Here is a 16,939-nt window from a genome sequence, read left to right as displayed (position 1 = left end):
AGTCACCTTGAACATTCAAACCGTTAGGTGTAAGTATTAAATCGTCTAAAATGTGTTGTTTGTAAGACGTCTCGTCATTGGTCAAGTTCTCACTTTCGTTCTGTATGATATCGCACGAGGTTGCTGCGTCACCCCACGCGCTTTTAGGGCGATCCCTAGGCGTCACCATTTTTCCTGATAGTAACCTTTTGCCTGGAGCTGTTGAGGGTCTTGCGTTGTATTCCGGTTTACTTGTATGGTCGTGGGTATCAGAAACCTCGGATCGTGGTGTATCTATTTAAAAAAATCAATTCATAAAGTTAGTAACTGATCGTAGGTAATATCTACGGATGAGCTTATAATCTATATTTCGATGACGGAAACTGTCAGTCATTTCAAATAGTTTTGTGTAATGAAAATTTTCAAATCTCCGTTATGATCAGATTTGTGAAGTTATTAACAACAGAAAAAGTAGGAGAAAATGAAAAACAATTATTCATCAATTACTCATGACAATTTCTTAAATCTATCAGTCAAGCCTCTGATTTAAGATGGTTTTCATAACTCTAACTTGTCTATCAATAAGCCTTATACTGTACAGCAGAGGAGTGACATGGTTATGCCCCTTACATCGTTAAGACAGTCTACATAAAGAGGAATCGATTTAAAACAATTTAAACTGAGCTTTGAACATTAGTGACAATCGTTTTTCAAATAACCAAGTAAATATGTCAACTTATTGCGATATCTTGATCTGTATATGATATTTCCTTAAAATATCAAAAACAAACAACCAAGAAAATTATAACAGTAATACATCAAACAAAAAAAGAATACCTCAATGCCAACAGAACCCCAATTCGAGCACAAAATCGATACAACTTGGACAAAACATGAGCAAATGCAAGATTGATTGATTGATTGATTGATTGAAAGGTTTTACGTCCGCTTCACTACCGAGTATTTTGGTTATCCAGCAGACGAAGAAAAGAAAGGAAAATGAGTAGAAGGGATAAAGTATGGAGTAAAAGAGTAGAGGAGGGGGATAGATTAGAGAAGGGGCCGTCTATCCTATATATATTAATTGAATATGTCTAGTTTTTGTAAGACGGCTTCTATGCCTAATAATGCCTTAACCTAACACTCATCGTTCAGCATCACCAAGTCAGGATCGGAAGTGAGGTACTGTGCCGCCTTCAGCCACACCAGCCTCTGCCTATTCTGTGAATTTGGCTTGCATATATAATTTGGAAGTCAATCTAAATGTCTTAATAAAAAGACCCTAGTTCTAATGACCAAAAACACCTCTGTGTCGGCGTTTACGCGCCTACTCTTTTTCGAAAAACCCAGAGGTGTTTTTTCCGTGCGAGATAGGACAGTTCTCACACGGGTCACCATTTATAGTCCCATATGACGGACTGTATATTAGTGGTTAGTGTTATGCATGTGCTGTTTTTTTGTTGTCCGTTCCATGTACTCCTCTCCTCATCATTCGTCACTGAGAATAAACAGGACTATACTTGTACCAATGTCATCTTTCTTATAAACCTCGACTTGTCTTTCACTTATTTCTGCTCATCGTTCCGACTCTTATGTTTTTTTAGTGAATAGTGTGATTATTAGTATGGGTAAAGAGGAAAAACGGGGAGGGTGTGTGGAGGTGCGGGTTGATTAGTGTTATAGTTGGGTTATATAATTATAACCTGGTGGGAGCTGGAGGGGATGGAGGTTGAAAGATGTGCTGGGTGTCAAGAGATGTGCAAAAGGATTTATGGGTTTTATTAAATGCTGGTAGTCTGGACCGGAGTGGTGTTTAGGGATGGTTTGTGGGAGGGGGGAGGGGTTGGTTGGTTGGTTGTGTGAGGATATTTTAGTGGTTGTTGTGTTAACGTTTACGTGTATTTAATCATGTATTAGACATAAGGTTGCTGTGGGGTGGCAGACTCGTCCTTTTGATAAACGGAACTACCCGCACGTGGTCAGAACACATACGTTGAAGCTTTCTCACATCAACCGGAAGTGAAATGTTTTAGGTTTTTGTGAATTTAATAAATGTTTATTGGTTTTTGTAAGATAAACTCAATTTGTTTATTATTTTGATTGTTTGGATATTGTTGCTATTACACTATTCGCTGTGTTAGATAAACAGATATTGATTATTAGTTCATTATTCGTTTATTCCGTTATTCCTACCTAACTCATAGGTCCATATAGCACCATTGGCCTCCCTCCTTTACCCACGCTAACCTTGTAGGGTTTGACGCCGAATGAGCTGGAGGACCTATTTTATGGGTCGTATTATAAAGTTTATAGTGGTAATACAGTTCTATCCTACTTTATATCCTCCGTTTAAGCTTTGAACAGTTTAGAGACGGCGTACCGCTTCAGATTGTACATCGCCCCACGGTGGTACATATATATGAGCGCCTAGACATAAGCTTTTAATAAACGGAGCTACCCGCACGTGGTCAGAACACAGACGTTGCAGCTTTCTTACATCAACCGGAAGTAAAATGTTTTAGGTTTTTTTTAATTTAATAATTGTTTATTAGTTTTTGTAAGATTATCTTAATTTGTTTATTATTTTGAGTGATGCAAGATTTACATGGAGACTCTTAAAAAGTACAAGAGGAACACGACCATGTGTTCCGGAAGAGTAAACGTTTTCGGGATCATCGATACACCAGCCAGGTGAAGCTTAGTCGATTTTAGTAAATTCACGTCATCGCATCGAGAATAACACATTTTTCAGTAATGATCTTCCCGCAGTTGATGATGTAACTGACCTGGGGGTGCCGGGACCTCCTCAACTGTCTCCTTCAGACGTGATGAAGCAGCCCCCGTCATAAAGCAGGCCATTGGATTCTTCCTCGGCATGTACACACCGTACACGGAAAGACCCTTAGAGTCTAACAGGTGTGCCCTGTAATGCATATAAAAGTTAATAATTATTGATTGTTAATAACGCAATCATCCCTTTGTCAATAAACAAAGTAACAAATCGTAGAAAATTCCAAGGTTACATAGTATTTAAATGAAAACGTTATTTGATATTGTAAACTTAAGAAGTTACTTGTCATTGAAAATTAGCACAGTTCCATAGAATTGTCAATAAAGCAATAAAGACACATTGTGTTGTAAATAAACAAGTAAGTTACATCAATTATATTAAAAATAGCTTATAAAGGACGTTAGTAAACGTTAAAACCGAAACAGTAAATTATTAGTTCTCCCTATCTAAACAAGGTAACCATTTACTGCTACAGAAATGAACCGATATACACTGTTAGACTATCAGGCGTATAACACAAAGTGATATATGTTTTCATCAGTCGATGTCTAGACAAGTGGTGACATTATTTAGCCCTTATAGTATTAGAGGAGAATTACACACATGTGCAATCCTACCACAGCATATGTTACTTTACCACTGCTCAGATTATGTGTGTTGATTAACTTAGGCCGCTTCTGACTGTTTCAATTAATTTCACAAAATCTGTGAAACGAGAGTTATAAATTTCACCAAAATGTACAAACAGTGTCGATATTATCTACTCTTCCACATGAAAATGAAATTTCACCAAATAAATCGAGTCACAGTTGATCCTACAATTTCTTGACATTGTGCCCATGGCCATGTTACATTAGTTTAACAAATATACTGCCCGACCATGTGGGTTTTCTCCGGGTACTCCGGTTTCCTCCAGCATAAAAACCCACCTCGCGCTAATATCCGGGCCAACAAAGGTTATATATATAAGTTGAAATAACTTGTTTCATAACTGTTGTAAAATAAATGAAGTTTATATTAACAAGAATTAATGAGGAAACGTTAAGATGTCTGAACTCTCACGCGACAAAGCTCTAGTTTGGCTAAAACAGCTCACACCGGCTCACCTGTCTATACAGTTATAATACCGGGAAAGCATTTTGAAGAGCATTGCACGTGCATGGTTTAAAAATAAAATAATACATGAATTTGAGTGCATAATTGCCAAATGTTACACTGTTATTCTCGAATTTACAGCTTTTTTATTACCGACGTGAATAAACTGATATATGAATTTCCTGTTAACGACATACAGTTGGTAAAATTAACAATAACTTAATTACAATGTATGGTGTTTGTACTCGTTTAGTATTGACTGAAAGTCGTGTGAGGTACACGGTAACGAGCAACTAAACTTGCCAACTTTCAGGTAACTATCCATCATAGAATAAGAACAGGAAAAAAGGTTTGATTACTCTAACATAAATCACAAATGGATATTTAGTATCATATACACGTACATAATATCGATAAATTGCAATTAGTAAGGAATAAAAAAAAAAAAAAAAAAAAAAAAAAAAAAAAAAAAACAAACAAACAAAAAACCATTGGTTTTGTAAAAGTGTATAATTTGTATGAAATGAATTAGGGGTTGCATTAACATCTCCCATGTATAATTTGCATACATTAGGCATTTGTCTGTGTCGATGTAACATTATACATACCTGTTATAACGAGTTCCGGTCAGAAACGCGTGTGTCTGTGGCGATGTAACATTATACATACCTGTTATAACAAGTTCCGGTCAGAAACGCGTGTGTCTGTGGCGATGTAACATTATACATACCTGTTATAACGAGCTCCGGTCAGAAAAGCATGTGTCGACTCCTCCTTCTTTCGAGCAGGTATATACCTGTTGACGGAAGTTATATCATAGTTTTACAAGTGCTACTGATCTTGTTATAGAATGTGTGTTATATCATAATTTCTGAAGTATTAATGAGGATGATATAACTTCATATGCAGTAAATTAATCTATTCTCTTTGTACCTTCGTGAGAGAGTTGTTCCAAAAATACATTGTTTTAATAGAACATCCCAATTGGGTATTACAGATAGGTCTTTAAAGACACGTTAAAGTAACGGCTACCACAACACCAGTTTTAATCCAGAAGAGGTCCATATCTGAACTATCAGAACCCTTTTATATATGTGGATGTTTAAGCTAGCAAGAAAGAGTAACTTCTGCCTCAGAGTTCTAGTTGATTTAAATATGATGGTGTGCATATTTATAACTCATAGATAGCGACATTGATAAAGGACAGAAATCGTTGGATTACGGTCCTACCTTCCACTCCTATCTTAATATAAAATTGGTATTTATTTGTATTCTGTTAAAAGTAACGCATGCTGAGATCTGTTCGAAATACTTCTGTAAAGAAAGATTGAAACTAGTCTTTCATAATAGTTGCACAGATTTCGAGTATATATGTAAGAGTAGCTTCCCCTGAACTCAGAATGGCAAACATACTGGTTTCAAGTAATGTAAAAATATAAACAAAATGAATGCCGCTGAGAAGTATAATAAACTGCAACTGAAATAGTAGCTACTTAAACGCGTGGAATGCAGGAATTCTCGATTGTAAATGGTACCTAAAAATAAATACTACACTGCCTGCGCCACTACTTAATAATTATCTACAGCATAAATAAAACAAATTTTATGTGTAAACATTAAAGTTACGATAAACATATATCTAAGATGATTAAGTCGGGTTACATATAATGTACTTCGTATCCTTTATATATATGTATGATACAGGAGTACCAAAGCGTATACCAACCATAAACCATACATAAAGATTAATGAAAACAAATAGTCAATAATGTAGATGGATCGGTGCACGGTTTGATACTCAAAATTTAAAAATAACCAGATCCAAAAGCTAACAACACCTGCATGTGAAAGTGAAACATAATAAAAGTGTATAAAAAATAGCACGTATCTGTAAGAAAACCATTCCTGTCTACGTCAAAAACCATATCTTAGGGTATACATTGTAATCCATTGATCGGGTTTAATTTTATGTACGGTATAGTTAAAATACTGATGTTTTTGATGAGCTTATAAAATATATGAGTATGAATTTCTGTCAACCAAATCAACGTCTTGTAAAGAAGTAAAGCTTTAATTGCAAGAAAAGCCAATGTGTGTAAATTTATTTCGTTTATCTCAAAATTATGTATCTGATAAAATCCCGATGTATGGATATTGTATATAAATAGAATAAATGAAGAAAATAAAAGAATGTTTATGGCATCGTTGCTTGTTCTCACCTGTCGGCGATGAGATAGATTATACTCATGTAATCATTATCCTCATCTGAGGAATAATCATCACTGGAAACCAAGTGATTGATATATCTTTATACCACCGTTATTGTTCAAATGTTCATCAACATATTACAAAATTAATTAAACACATACATAATAATAACAGAACCACTAGCATTTTGTGGAAGAACAATTTAGACGTTTAAAGCATGTAAAGCAATGAAGTCGTCATTGTTATTTAAATTCCTACAGGTAATGGAGATCCTTATATTGCCCTAAACCATAATTATAATGGCATTATGCCTCATTGAGAATTACCACACAGAAGGAAGGTACAAATGCGTGGTAAGAAACCATATGAAGGGAGATAATCACATCTAAAGATAACAACATACTTATCAAGTATGTCAATATTAAGAAGTTCTGATTATATATGGTGATATTTCGGCAAAAACACATGACAGACATCGTATCACGACATTTGCATTTCATATAATTAGCACATGCATGTTTGTATACATCTGACTATTTACTAATCGACAAAACTGCCCAAAATCTGTGTTCAAGTGTGAATTAATTGCACACACATACATGTACGTATGGCGATCATTTTAAGAACTCCACTGTTTAAAATTTTAATTGGTCATTACTAAACAAAAATATATGTATAGTTGATGTTATAATTAAAATTCATCAATATATTATTATTTTCATAAATAAATTACTTTCAATAACAAATGTACCATGAATTATATATGGTATCAAATGTTTATATTTAAACATTTGAAGTATTGTTGGGCAAAATCGATCGATCTCTTTTGTGGGCAATTATGGCATTAAAGACAATTAAGAACATATATTATACATGCTCAATACATCATAAGACTTTGAGACGTTCAGATATACAATGACAGTGCATGCTACATAGTTATACAAGATATGAACATTTCCGTCATCGACCATGCAGGCTTATATATGCACGTGAGGCTGGTGAAACAATATTTCGATAGTGAAGTACAGTATATCGCCTTAATATAAAAGCTTACCACTGCTGAAGATTAAACTGTTACAATAAAATAGATTTGTTTCAATGAAAACACCAAACAGTGTATAGTCCTGTCTATATAATTACAATCCGTCTATCTTAATTATCAGTTTTTGAGTTGCTTTGAAAGTTCCACCAACTCTTACTTCAATTTGTTCAGCCTGCCGCAGTGTTCCATGTTAATCCTATTTGATAACATTCGTTCACCAGAAACTAATAGCAAACCTTTACAATGGCAATTCTATCCGACGTTATTAAGTTCACGACCTTTTTTTACTTAACAACAGTATATTTCCTGCGTGTTTCTACTAGACAGGAGATATTTTACATAGTACGAAATATCTTACTCGCTTGATCCAGAACAGTTTCGGTTAACCAGTTAGGCCCATTTTAACGAGATTTAGGATATATTTGTTTATCTTAACTAGATAGAGAATATTTTTCAAATGAATTTCCTTTGACTTCAAGCATTTGGGGTTTTTTTCTGCGACGAAAAATAGTATAAGGTAAGATTTGGCAGACTACCTCAAAAACTGAGAAAGTAATTATTTAAAATAGACTACATGCAAACGATAAGTGTCTGATTGATATTGACAAACCGTCATAATGTAAACATTTGTTTTATGAACATGTCGATAATAAATAAATACTACAATGACTAATCAGTTCCTCTTCCGTTTTTATCAGTCTTTCTATTATATAAAATAACAAAAGATCTGTTTCTGTTTACGAACACATTTAAAAGAAAGAAGGAAATTTGATAAAGTGATAAATACTTACTCTCTTGGAGTTGGCATAGCTGAATACTGAGTACTTTCCATCTCTACAAACAAAACAAAAGGCAAAGGTAGTAGCTATGGAGCACATCAATTCAAATGTTACTGAAAAACGTTAGAGTAACAGTATTGTATAGGCCCCTTTTACAAAATACAATCATCTGTTGTCTAACGTTTGCAAACGTAAACATCGAGGATCGACATTCTTAAAATTAAAATGCGGGTTGCTTGCATGTGGTAGATGACAGGTCTTCAAAACATTTTAATGTACAGCATAATAATTAAAAATGTACATGCTAATTTAATGCAATTGTTCAAAAACGACCATCATTAAACTGATAACCATACATTTGCTATTTGCTGCTGCTGCATTCACCATTTTACGAAAGAGTTATGTCCCTTGTATTAAGACAAATCACCTGTACGTTTGAAAGATGCTGGACTATTAAGCGTTTTAGGTACAAGTTGAATATTTTGCTATTAAGAAATCTTACTTTTGGCACTTTCTCGTCGTTGCATGTATGCATTTACAGGTGCTGAATTGCTCCTTTGTCTAGCTCGTAGTAGCCTTTATAAAGTACACAAGAATACAAACATGGCAAAATAAATTCAAATTATATATGTATGTTTATCAATATAATTGCTTCCGTTTATTTCCTTTACGGTTCAGGTTATTTGAATTGGATTATCGGAGAGAAAAAAAAACAATTTCTTTTAGTTCGTGATTTCTAGCACTGTCTACATTACAGTATACACTATATAAATATACCTGACTTATGAGAAGTTCTTTTTACACAACCAATAAAATTGTCTATGTGACGTTTCGATGACTAGTACGATAAAGCGTAGCTGAATTGAGTCATTTCTGTACATATATAACAACTATGGTACATACGTTTCCAGCGTAGCCGAAATTGACATCGATTTTATGGACAACTCGTACACATTTAACACCTTTGTGTGCATACGCTTCATTGGACATATGTCTGATGAAGGTGATAGTGTACATATCGTACTAGTCATCGAAACGTCACATAGAAAATGTCATTGGCTGTGTAAAAAGAACTTCTCATAATCCATACTTACCAACCAGAAGAAAATGTTTAGAAATATACCTGACTTGTTACTCCTAACTATCTTTTTTAATCAATGAACCTTTGAAGTATAAATTTAGTTTTCAAAATGGAGGTTGTAACATCTATGACATGTTTCATTGGGTTAAGTCTTTCTGAGTCAATACATACGTTGTACGAGTTGGGCGGCCATATTTGATGCTTGTCGCATCGGAAGATTGCGAGGTTTGGTGAAGTTCAGTTGCTGAGAGGTACTGGTGCGTAGTATTAGGCCGGTAATAGAGAGTTCCACTTCTCTTTGGTGGGGCCGAGCGCCCTCTAACGGAAGATCGGGGTCGAGGCTCTTGTAGATGCTGTCCTTCCTTGTCATACTACAAATAATTACAGCCGATTTATTACTGGAGTATTGTATGTGGGTACGTGCTTTACATATATAAAGGACAAGATTAAATTACGCAGTAGTACATGGCTTAGTAATGGAAGCAGTGTAATGAGAAATGATGTTTCCTCGGACGTTCACCTCAATGGGAGGCTGCAATGGACATATAGGTTTCCCAACGAGTAGTTCTTGGTTATCATGTTTATCTGGCTTGTTTATGTTCATGTAGAGTAAAAACATGAGGCTTACAAATCGATAGTAGGCAATTAAAAATGTATTTAAAATTAACAGTCAGCTGTTTTAACAGTTAAGCAAATTACCTAATAGCACAGAGTCATATATGAGTTATTTGACTCTAAGCTGATTACATAAAAACCCTCTAGTCGAATCAATAAATGAACAAACGTCTATCCCCTACTCCATTTCTAATCTAACGAACTGGCAGAACAGCTAGTGACGGTGTGATTTACGGTGACGTACAGTTTAATCAGAGTTCACTGACATTACATTGCAGGGTTGCATGCACTGCGTCAAATCCGTCACCAGGTGGAAATAAATACTTGAGGTGCCGCGTAACTTATTCACTTCTTTTATTTGTTGGTATGGTCTCCATGAATACTTTATACCTATAATAAATGTGTACATTAGCCCTAAAGACATCAGTACACTACACATACATGACAATGTAAGCTTGACATACAGGACATGCCAAGCTCAGATATAGAACACCAGGTTACAAAAATATCCGTCTTTAACCAGGCTTCATCGTTTGTATTCTTACTTGACAACGCAGTCATACAGATTAACCTATGAGTGAAAAATGTTGTCAAATCATCTGCCAACACTGGGTAACAAACACGTAGATAGCTTTAACGTCAGTAATATACTACACCATAAGTCAGTCGAAGCTAACATACTATCGTACTTCATCACAAAAATACCCCAATCCTTTTTACAGCTATTCTAAATCCGTTCACTTGCCAGACCATGAGAGTGTATTCCCCTCACATTAAGACTCTCTGCACGCTTCCATCCGGGACAAAAAATATTGATTGGTATGAAATATCTCTTTTTTTTATGTTCTAAACCCATTCTTACCAAACTTTTCAATTTCAACCAAACACTGCAACAGTCGGATTCAGATGTCTTATTACAACTCCTCCTTTTAGTTTGTTCTTGTTCTACATTATTATAAAACAATAGAGCTAGGTGTGCAGTTACTTTTATATATAATCCAAAATGTAACGTTGCAAGACCTTTGCCTAATTGGTCTGAAAAAGAGAGAGGCTCTGACTATTGGGATGTTAATTTGTACGATACAAATGAAATTCGTGGAACACTATGTCAGACAATGGGCGAAACAAAAACATACTGAATTTGACTCTTTTTCAGAGTTGGTTAACACTATCGGGTTCCTTATTCTAAGATAAATTGGCAGCTTGAAATCTTAAGTAAAAACCAAACACACGTCCAGATGTACTTATCCCAGTGTCAAAACTACAATAAACGATTTGCGCCATAAGATTGTAGTTGTGTCGACAGAAAAATCCAGAAATAACTTGATCTTTGACAACGAACACAAAAGAACTAGGCGTGCTTGAGAACCAAGACAACACTACCTATACATTGTTCCCACTTTGATTATCTAGATAAAAGTTTTAAAGGGATCATAGGGTAAACCGCCATTCGAACTTGAAATTGATGAGGATAGGAAAATACGTACAAATGAAATGAGAATAAGACTTGTAGCAGGTGTAGTCGATGAAATACAGGACGAATGAAAGAATAAAACAAACCAAACGCATACACTATCATACGAGAGGGGAACCACACAGGCCAAAATGACGGGCACCACACAGGCATCAGGAAGATTAGAAGAATTAAACATGCCAAAACTCATATAATATTAACATTATAAGAATAAAACATACCAAACTCATGAACTACCATAAGAGAGGGGCACCGCACAGGTAACAGGAAGATTTCAAGAATAAAACATACAAAGCTCATACACTACCTTAAAAGAGAGGCACAACACATGCCAAAATGACGGGGCACCACACAGGCATCAACAATATTATAAGAATAAAACATACCAAACTCATACAGTACCTTAAGAGAAAGGCACCACACAGGCATCAGGAAGATTTGAAGATTTAAACATGCCAAACCTCATGCAATACCATAAGAGAGCGAGCCAACACACAGACATAAACAACATGATAAGAATAAATCATACAAAACTCATACACTACCATACGAGAGAGGCACCACACAGGCCAAAATGACGAAACACCACACAGGCATCAGGAAAATGATAAGAATAAAACATACCAAACTCATACACTACCATACGCGAGAGGCACCAAACAGGCCAAAATGACGAAACACCACACAGGCATCAGGAAAATGTTAAGAATAAAACATACCAAGCTCATACAGTACCTTAAGAGAGAGGCACCACACAGGCCAAAATGACGGGGCACTACACAGGCATCAGGAAGATTATAAGAATAAAACATACCAAATCCATACACGACCATATGAGAGAGGCACCACACAGGCCAAAATGAAGAGGCCCCACACAGACATCAGGAAGATTATAAGAATAGAACATACCGAACCCATACACTACCATAAGAGAAAGGCACCACAAGGTGGCTTGTCAACGCTAAAGTATAAGTCTATGTAACATAAAATCAAGGAGATATGCAACTAATAATATGACCCTAGTTTGTCTCTGAGTATCTCAAAATATAATGTTTGTTCTTTGGAAGGAAACATTAAAAGAAAATATTTGAATCAATAGTAATAATTATGTTTTGACGTTATCAGTGTGACCGTATCTAATTAAGTTTTCACTATAAACTAATATCGCATATTTCAAATACTGAATGCGTATGCGATTTGGAATTATAATAATACGCTTGAGTATATAACTGGCTGTATCGTGGCTTTAAAGTACATCACCTTGGTGATGTCACCAACTTCCAAAATATGATAACCAGTATGCTATGTTAACTGAACAAATATCTCATACATATGCTGTCTGGAGTGTTTATATATACTTTTCTAGCAAATAATTTTTTTTAAATATTGCAAATTAACGTTTTACTTAGATGTTTAAGATCGTGTTTTTGAATAAGGTTTCCTTATAATTGGAGTCGTTATTTAACATTGATAACTAGAACGGATCATCTAATAGTACATATATGTAAACAGTTTACGTCATTAAAATCTTCTTTTAGAACAAGTGTTTATACTGTATCGTCGTTGACACGAGAACAAACTTCAGCTGTAGAATATGAATGTTGAATTAATAGATTTTCCAATTGATTTCCGTTAACCTTTATTACACCGCCTTCCATTACGTTTGATTTGTAGGTGGGTCTCCTTCTGGTACAGTGTTTGTATGTTCGAGACACTGGGGTCGATCTGGCAATTACACGTGTCCCATGCACACAATAATTGAGCATCCGAGACATTCGGTGGATCTGACTATTACCATCTTTCTACATGACAATTAGGAACAAAAATGTATATGGTATACAGGCTACAATGTACTTTGACCACTATGTGTGCAAAATAAATATATTCCTTTCAACGTAGAAAAAGTAGTCATATTCTGAATACTTAGATTGACAGTGCTCAAACAATTCTTCAGCAACTATCCAGTAAGAAAATGGAGCATAAAGTACCTATCATTTTACATATATACAGCTCAGCATTAGAAAATTATTTAACTAAACAAATGCAGCATTAACTCCTTGCTTTAATTTGCAGTACGGTCCATTATAATATTGGTTGGAAATAAAATCCAATTTATATATGTATATCCGAGATAATGGAATCGTAAAATAATACTGGTGTTGGTGTACAGATAATAGTACAAACCCCTAAACTTTAGCTTAGAATGTCATTTTAGGGTAGAAAAGCATGAAGTTTAAATCAATTTTGTCGATTTGTCCCCTTTTAGATTCATAACTTGTTAATCAACCCCTTCATAGTGACACAAAGAATTAATGTACTTACCTTACTTGAGCTGAGGAGCCCGTGGACGAACAAGGGGGATTCCCCGCTATGGTTCGACTCCCTACTTGTGTTTATTGCCCAGTTTGGTGACCGATGACCTGCAGCAAATTTCTCTATTTGACTCCGACCTACTTCGGCGTGTATTTCCTGCAGGTATGTTGGATCTCTGTTGTGCGTATAGGGACTAAGAGGGTGCTTCTTGCTGCCTAAAAATGATTGATGAAAATGGTTTATTACAAATAGTAATACATGGCCCTAACTCTTTGAGGGAAGCAAGCATACAGTGCAAACAAAATATGTTGACAACGACGAAAAGACTTTGAGTCTTTGCCGAAATCTCCCGATAGCTTTCGATGTTTTTGTTTTGAATGTCTATGAAACATTAAGAAAGTTTAGCTATCATTTTATACTTCCATATGTATATATCATTGTGGAGCAGTGTGTTTTGCTCCATTCGTACTTTCTCTATGTGATTCACGGATTAAAAGTATGTCTCCACGTTATTCCTACGAAAATGCACCGTTAGAAATCCGATAATAGATTGCGGATGGTCTTTAAGTAAAGGTTGAATTTGAAACATAGAGTTAAAAAATTGAGTTAACAATTATACGAATTGCTGATATCCTTAAAACATTTTGCAATTATTTTACAGGATTGATTAGTTTACGGTGTGTATAGATGGTTGAGATGATTTATCACTGGTTTGCCCCGTGGAAAGTACAGATTCTACATTAAAAGTCGGTATTAAGTTGAGCATATAATCGCCTGACATAGATGTTGGAAACATAACAGTTTACTGCCGTTTAAATTTAGACGCTTAGAGAAAAGTGTTCAATACTTAACTGTTAATGTTACTATTGTTTCGCTGACAATGGGTGCCATTCACTTTGACCTACGCGTCCATTAGCTTATCGGCAAACATGAAGAGGTGAATAGATACACGACAGGATATTGTGGTACCGACACCTTACTGAGATAGAGCGATAACATCAGAAACAGGCCCACACGATACTATTCACAATACCAAGGTCCTACTGATAATTATCGTTATGCTTTGAGACTTACACGCCAATGATAAAATAATAGAATAGGTTTACATGATCTAAACTTAAAGGAAATATACCAACAGGAGCTGAGCAGACACCGGACCTAAATAAAGACAATAACAGGAACTGAGAAGATACCGAAATAGATGCACAGTCAACAAGGAAAATAAAATAAGTAAACAACAGCAAATGAGGAGACAACAAACCAAAAGTAAAAACAGAAATGGAGAAGATACCGAAACAGAAGGAAAAACAACAGCAAGAACTGTTAAGATATCGAAACAAAAGGAAAGACAACAACAGGAACTGAGAAGATACTGAAACAAAAGGAAAGACAACAACAAGAACTGAGAAGCCAAAAGTAAAAAACAGAAACTGAGAAGATACCGAAACAAAAGGACAGACAACAACAAAATCTGAGAAGATATCGAATCTAAAAGAAAATTACTCTGAACCCCCACAACAGATTGAAGAATGCGTGTCCTTAGCAACATGTGGCGTCCCGTTGAGGATGGTTTGGAGTTAACATTTGAATTACAGTATAACCCCGCAGTTTAACTTCATAAGTATCACTCATTATTATTATTTTTATTTATTTGTGTGCAATATATGAAGAAAATGTACCACAATTTAGGAGATACGTTTCCAAAAATGCATTGAAACCATTTCTGTATTCTTTAACAGATTGAATTGAATTTAATCGAACTCTTTATTTTCTTATTTAACAAGCTAGTGATTAATTAAACACTTTACATGTACAACTTTTCCAAGCGAGAGACACAATACTGTCCTATGGACTCCTATAACGGTATCTCTCCCTAACGCATCACAATAAGTGTAGCTTCGTTTATCCGTGTGTTCATGTTAGTAAACCATCGGCCAGACGATATAACATGTGTCTGCTGTCAGTTAACCACGACGATCTGGTTATAAAGTGGGGGCTTCAAACTGGATCACATTACACAAGAGCAACGAAGCTGAAATAATATCCCTCCGACACAATTGTATAGAATGTAAATACAAAACCAATGGCCGATTTAAAAGACGGAATATTTGATAACATCAAAGATTTTTCACGGATACGATTTTTGAAATCGCTATATAGATTTTGAATATGTGTCCATTGTTGAATGTTACCAACATCTTGCTAAGTATGTAATTTATTTGGTGAGGTGGTTTATCGTGTGTACAATATTTGTTTAGTAAGGCTATTGTGTGTTTCGGCGAGGCCTGATATTCGGTCACCGTTTGATATACACGTAAACAAAATAGTTATCGTATATAGCTACAGTAGTGTGCTCTCTGACATTCTGTTGAAATGTCTTCTTTTTTTTTGTATTTTTGTATGTTTATATGCATATGCTGAAATATAATTGTCTTTGACTTTAAACATAGTTTGTTGTAAATATTTGTTTACGAGTTGTTTTTGCTACTGATAGATCTTTTGTTCTATTGATAAACTACATACAATAGCATGCATCAAAAAGTCAGACGACATATGCAATACTTCAGACAAAATGATAAAAACAGGTCTGAGTTACTTAGAAAGGAGTTAAACATCAAGATTAAAATCATGCTTAACGTTGAGTGATAGAGACAGACAGAGACAACAGCTTGTTCAAAATGTTACTCCTGTTTATAAATCCTATTTGTTTTCCTGCATATTAGAATCCCACGCACCAAGCATAATGTAAATAAGTTAAGCATCTTATTTTGTGCAGTTGCTTAATCCACCAACCCATCATGTGGTAAATTTTCTATTCGCTGAATTAATTCATTTGTTCATTGACTTCAATGTTACAAAAAATTGAATATTTTATTTTCTCGCGTTCACTTCTCGTGTCGTTTCTTATATAAAGTGTTCTTTTTAGATTTATATTGAATTTTTTTCACTTTGGACAAACAAATCTAGTATAGATTATGTAAATAATATTGGCTATGATTGTAAAAGTCTACTGATGTTTACCGACATATACTAACATAAGTACGTGTGAATGGACCTGTGGCCTCAATCTAACCATTGTAAAGGAAACAGGAATATGGATTAACTGTTCGTACACTACCAGGGTCAATATGACAGAAGGTGTCGATCAGTACACACTTTCTCATGATGATGTAGCTGTGTACAGGTGAGGAGGCAATACCTGTACTAATTATACAGGTGTCCCTCCCCCTTCACTGTACCGAGGTCTTCCGATACTCGTTTCACCTAGCATACTCTTGGTATCTTATACATGTATTGGGTGTATGCTGGGGGATATTTGAGTGTGAGAATTTGTTCTGTTTCGTCGCCAAAGTGTGATTTATACAGGCATGTTCTTGATCACTTAGCATTGCAAACTTATCTTCCGACACCAATTCCTGGTAATAATGAAATGCCATTGTTAGATTATGTTGTCTTCTTGCAGAAACGGGCAGACACAGAAATGTTCCACGTCAGCTTCGAACTTGCCCTGTGTGTCTAAATGACATCGAGGACGGGAATCAAATATATTAAGTCATATTAT

The 16,939-nt window shown here is 35.2% G+C and overlaps 1 protein-coding gene across 2 annotated transcripts in view; it reads right to left on the bottom strand.

Annotated features, from left to right (window-relative positions):
- The window catches only part of LOC110467439, a 28,404-nt gene that overhangs the window by 3,383 nt on the left and 8,082 nt on the right, over positions 1 to 16,939 (bottom strand). The window contains exons 2-8 of one of the 2 annotated variants that reach the window (XM_021524650.1): positions 13,387 to 13,592; positions 9,147 to 9,346; positions 8,397 to 8,470; positions 7,907 to 7,949; positions 4,596 to 4,661; positions 2,766 to 2,902; positions 7 to 273 (exon numbers count right to left, since the gene is read on the bottom strand). In XM_021524650.1, coding sequence (XP_021380325.1) covers positions 7 to 273; positions 2,766 to 2,902; positions 4,596 to 4,661; positions 7,907 to 7,949; positions 8,397 to 8,470; positions 9,147 to 9,346; positions 13,387 to 13,592 — 993 coding nt within the window. The remainder of the gene's footprint in view (positions 1 to 6; positions 274 to 2,765; positions 2,903 to 4,595; positions 4,662 to 7,906; positions 7,950 to 8,396; positions 8,471 to 9,146; positions 9,347 to 13,386; positions 13,593 to 16,939) is intronic. The other variant, XM_021483175.1, reaches the window with a different exon arrangement.

The sequence above is a fragment of the Mizuhopecten yessoensis genome, unplaced genomic scaffold (genome assembly GCF_002113885.1).
Source record: "Mizuhopecten yessoensis strain PY_sf001 unplaced genomic scaffold, ASM211388v2 scaffold213, whole genome shotgun sequence".
Taxonomy (NCBI): domain Eukaryota; kingdom Metazoa; phylum Mollusca; class Bivalvia; order Pectinida; family Pectinidae; genus Mizuhopecten; species Mizuhopecten yessoensis.
This window is presented reverse-complemented; position numbering and strand designations above follow the sequence as displayed.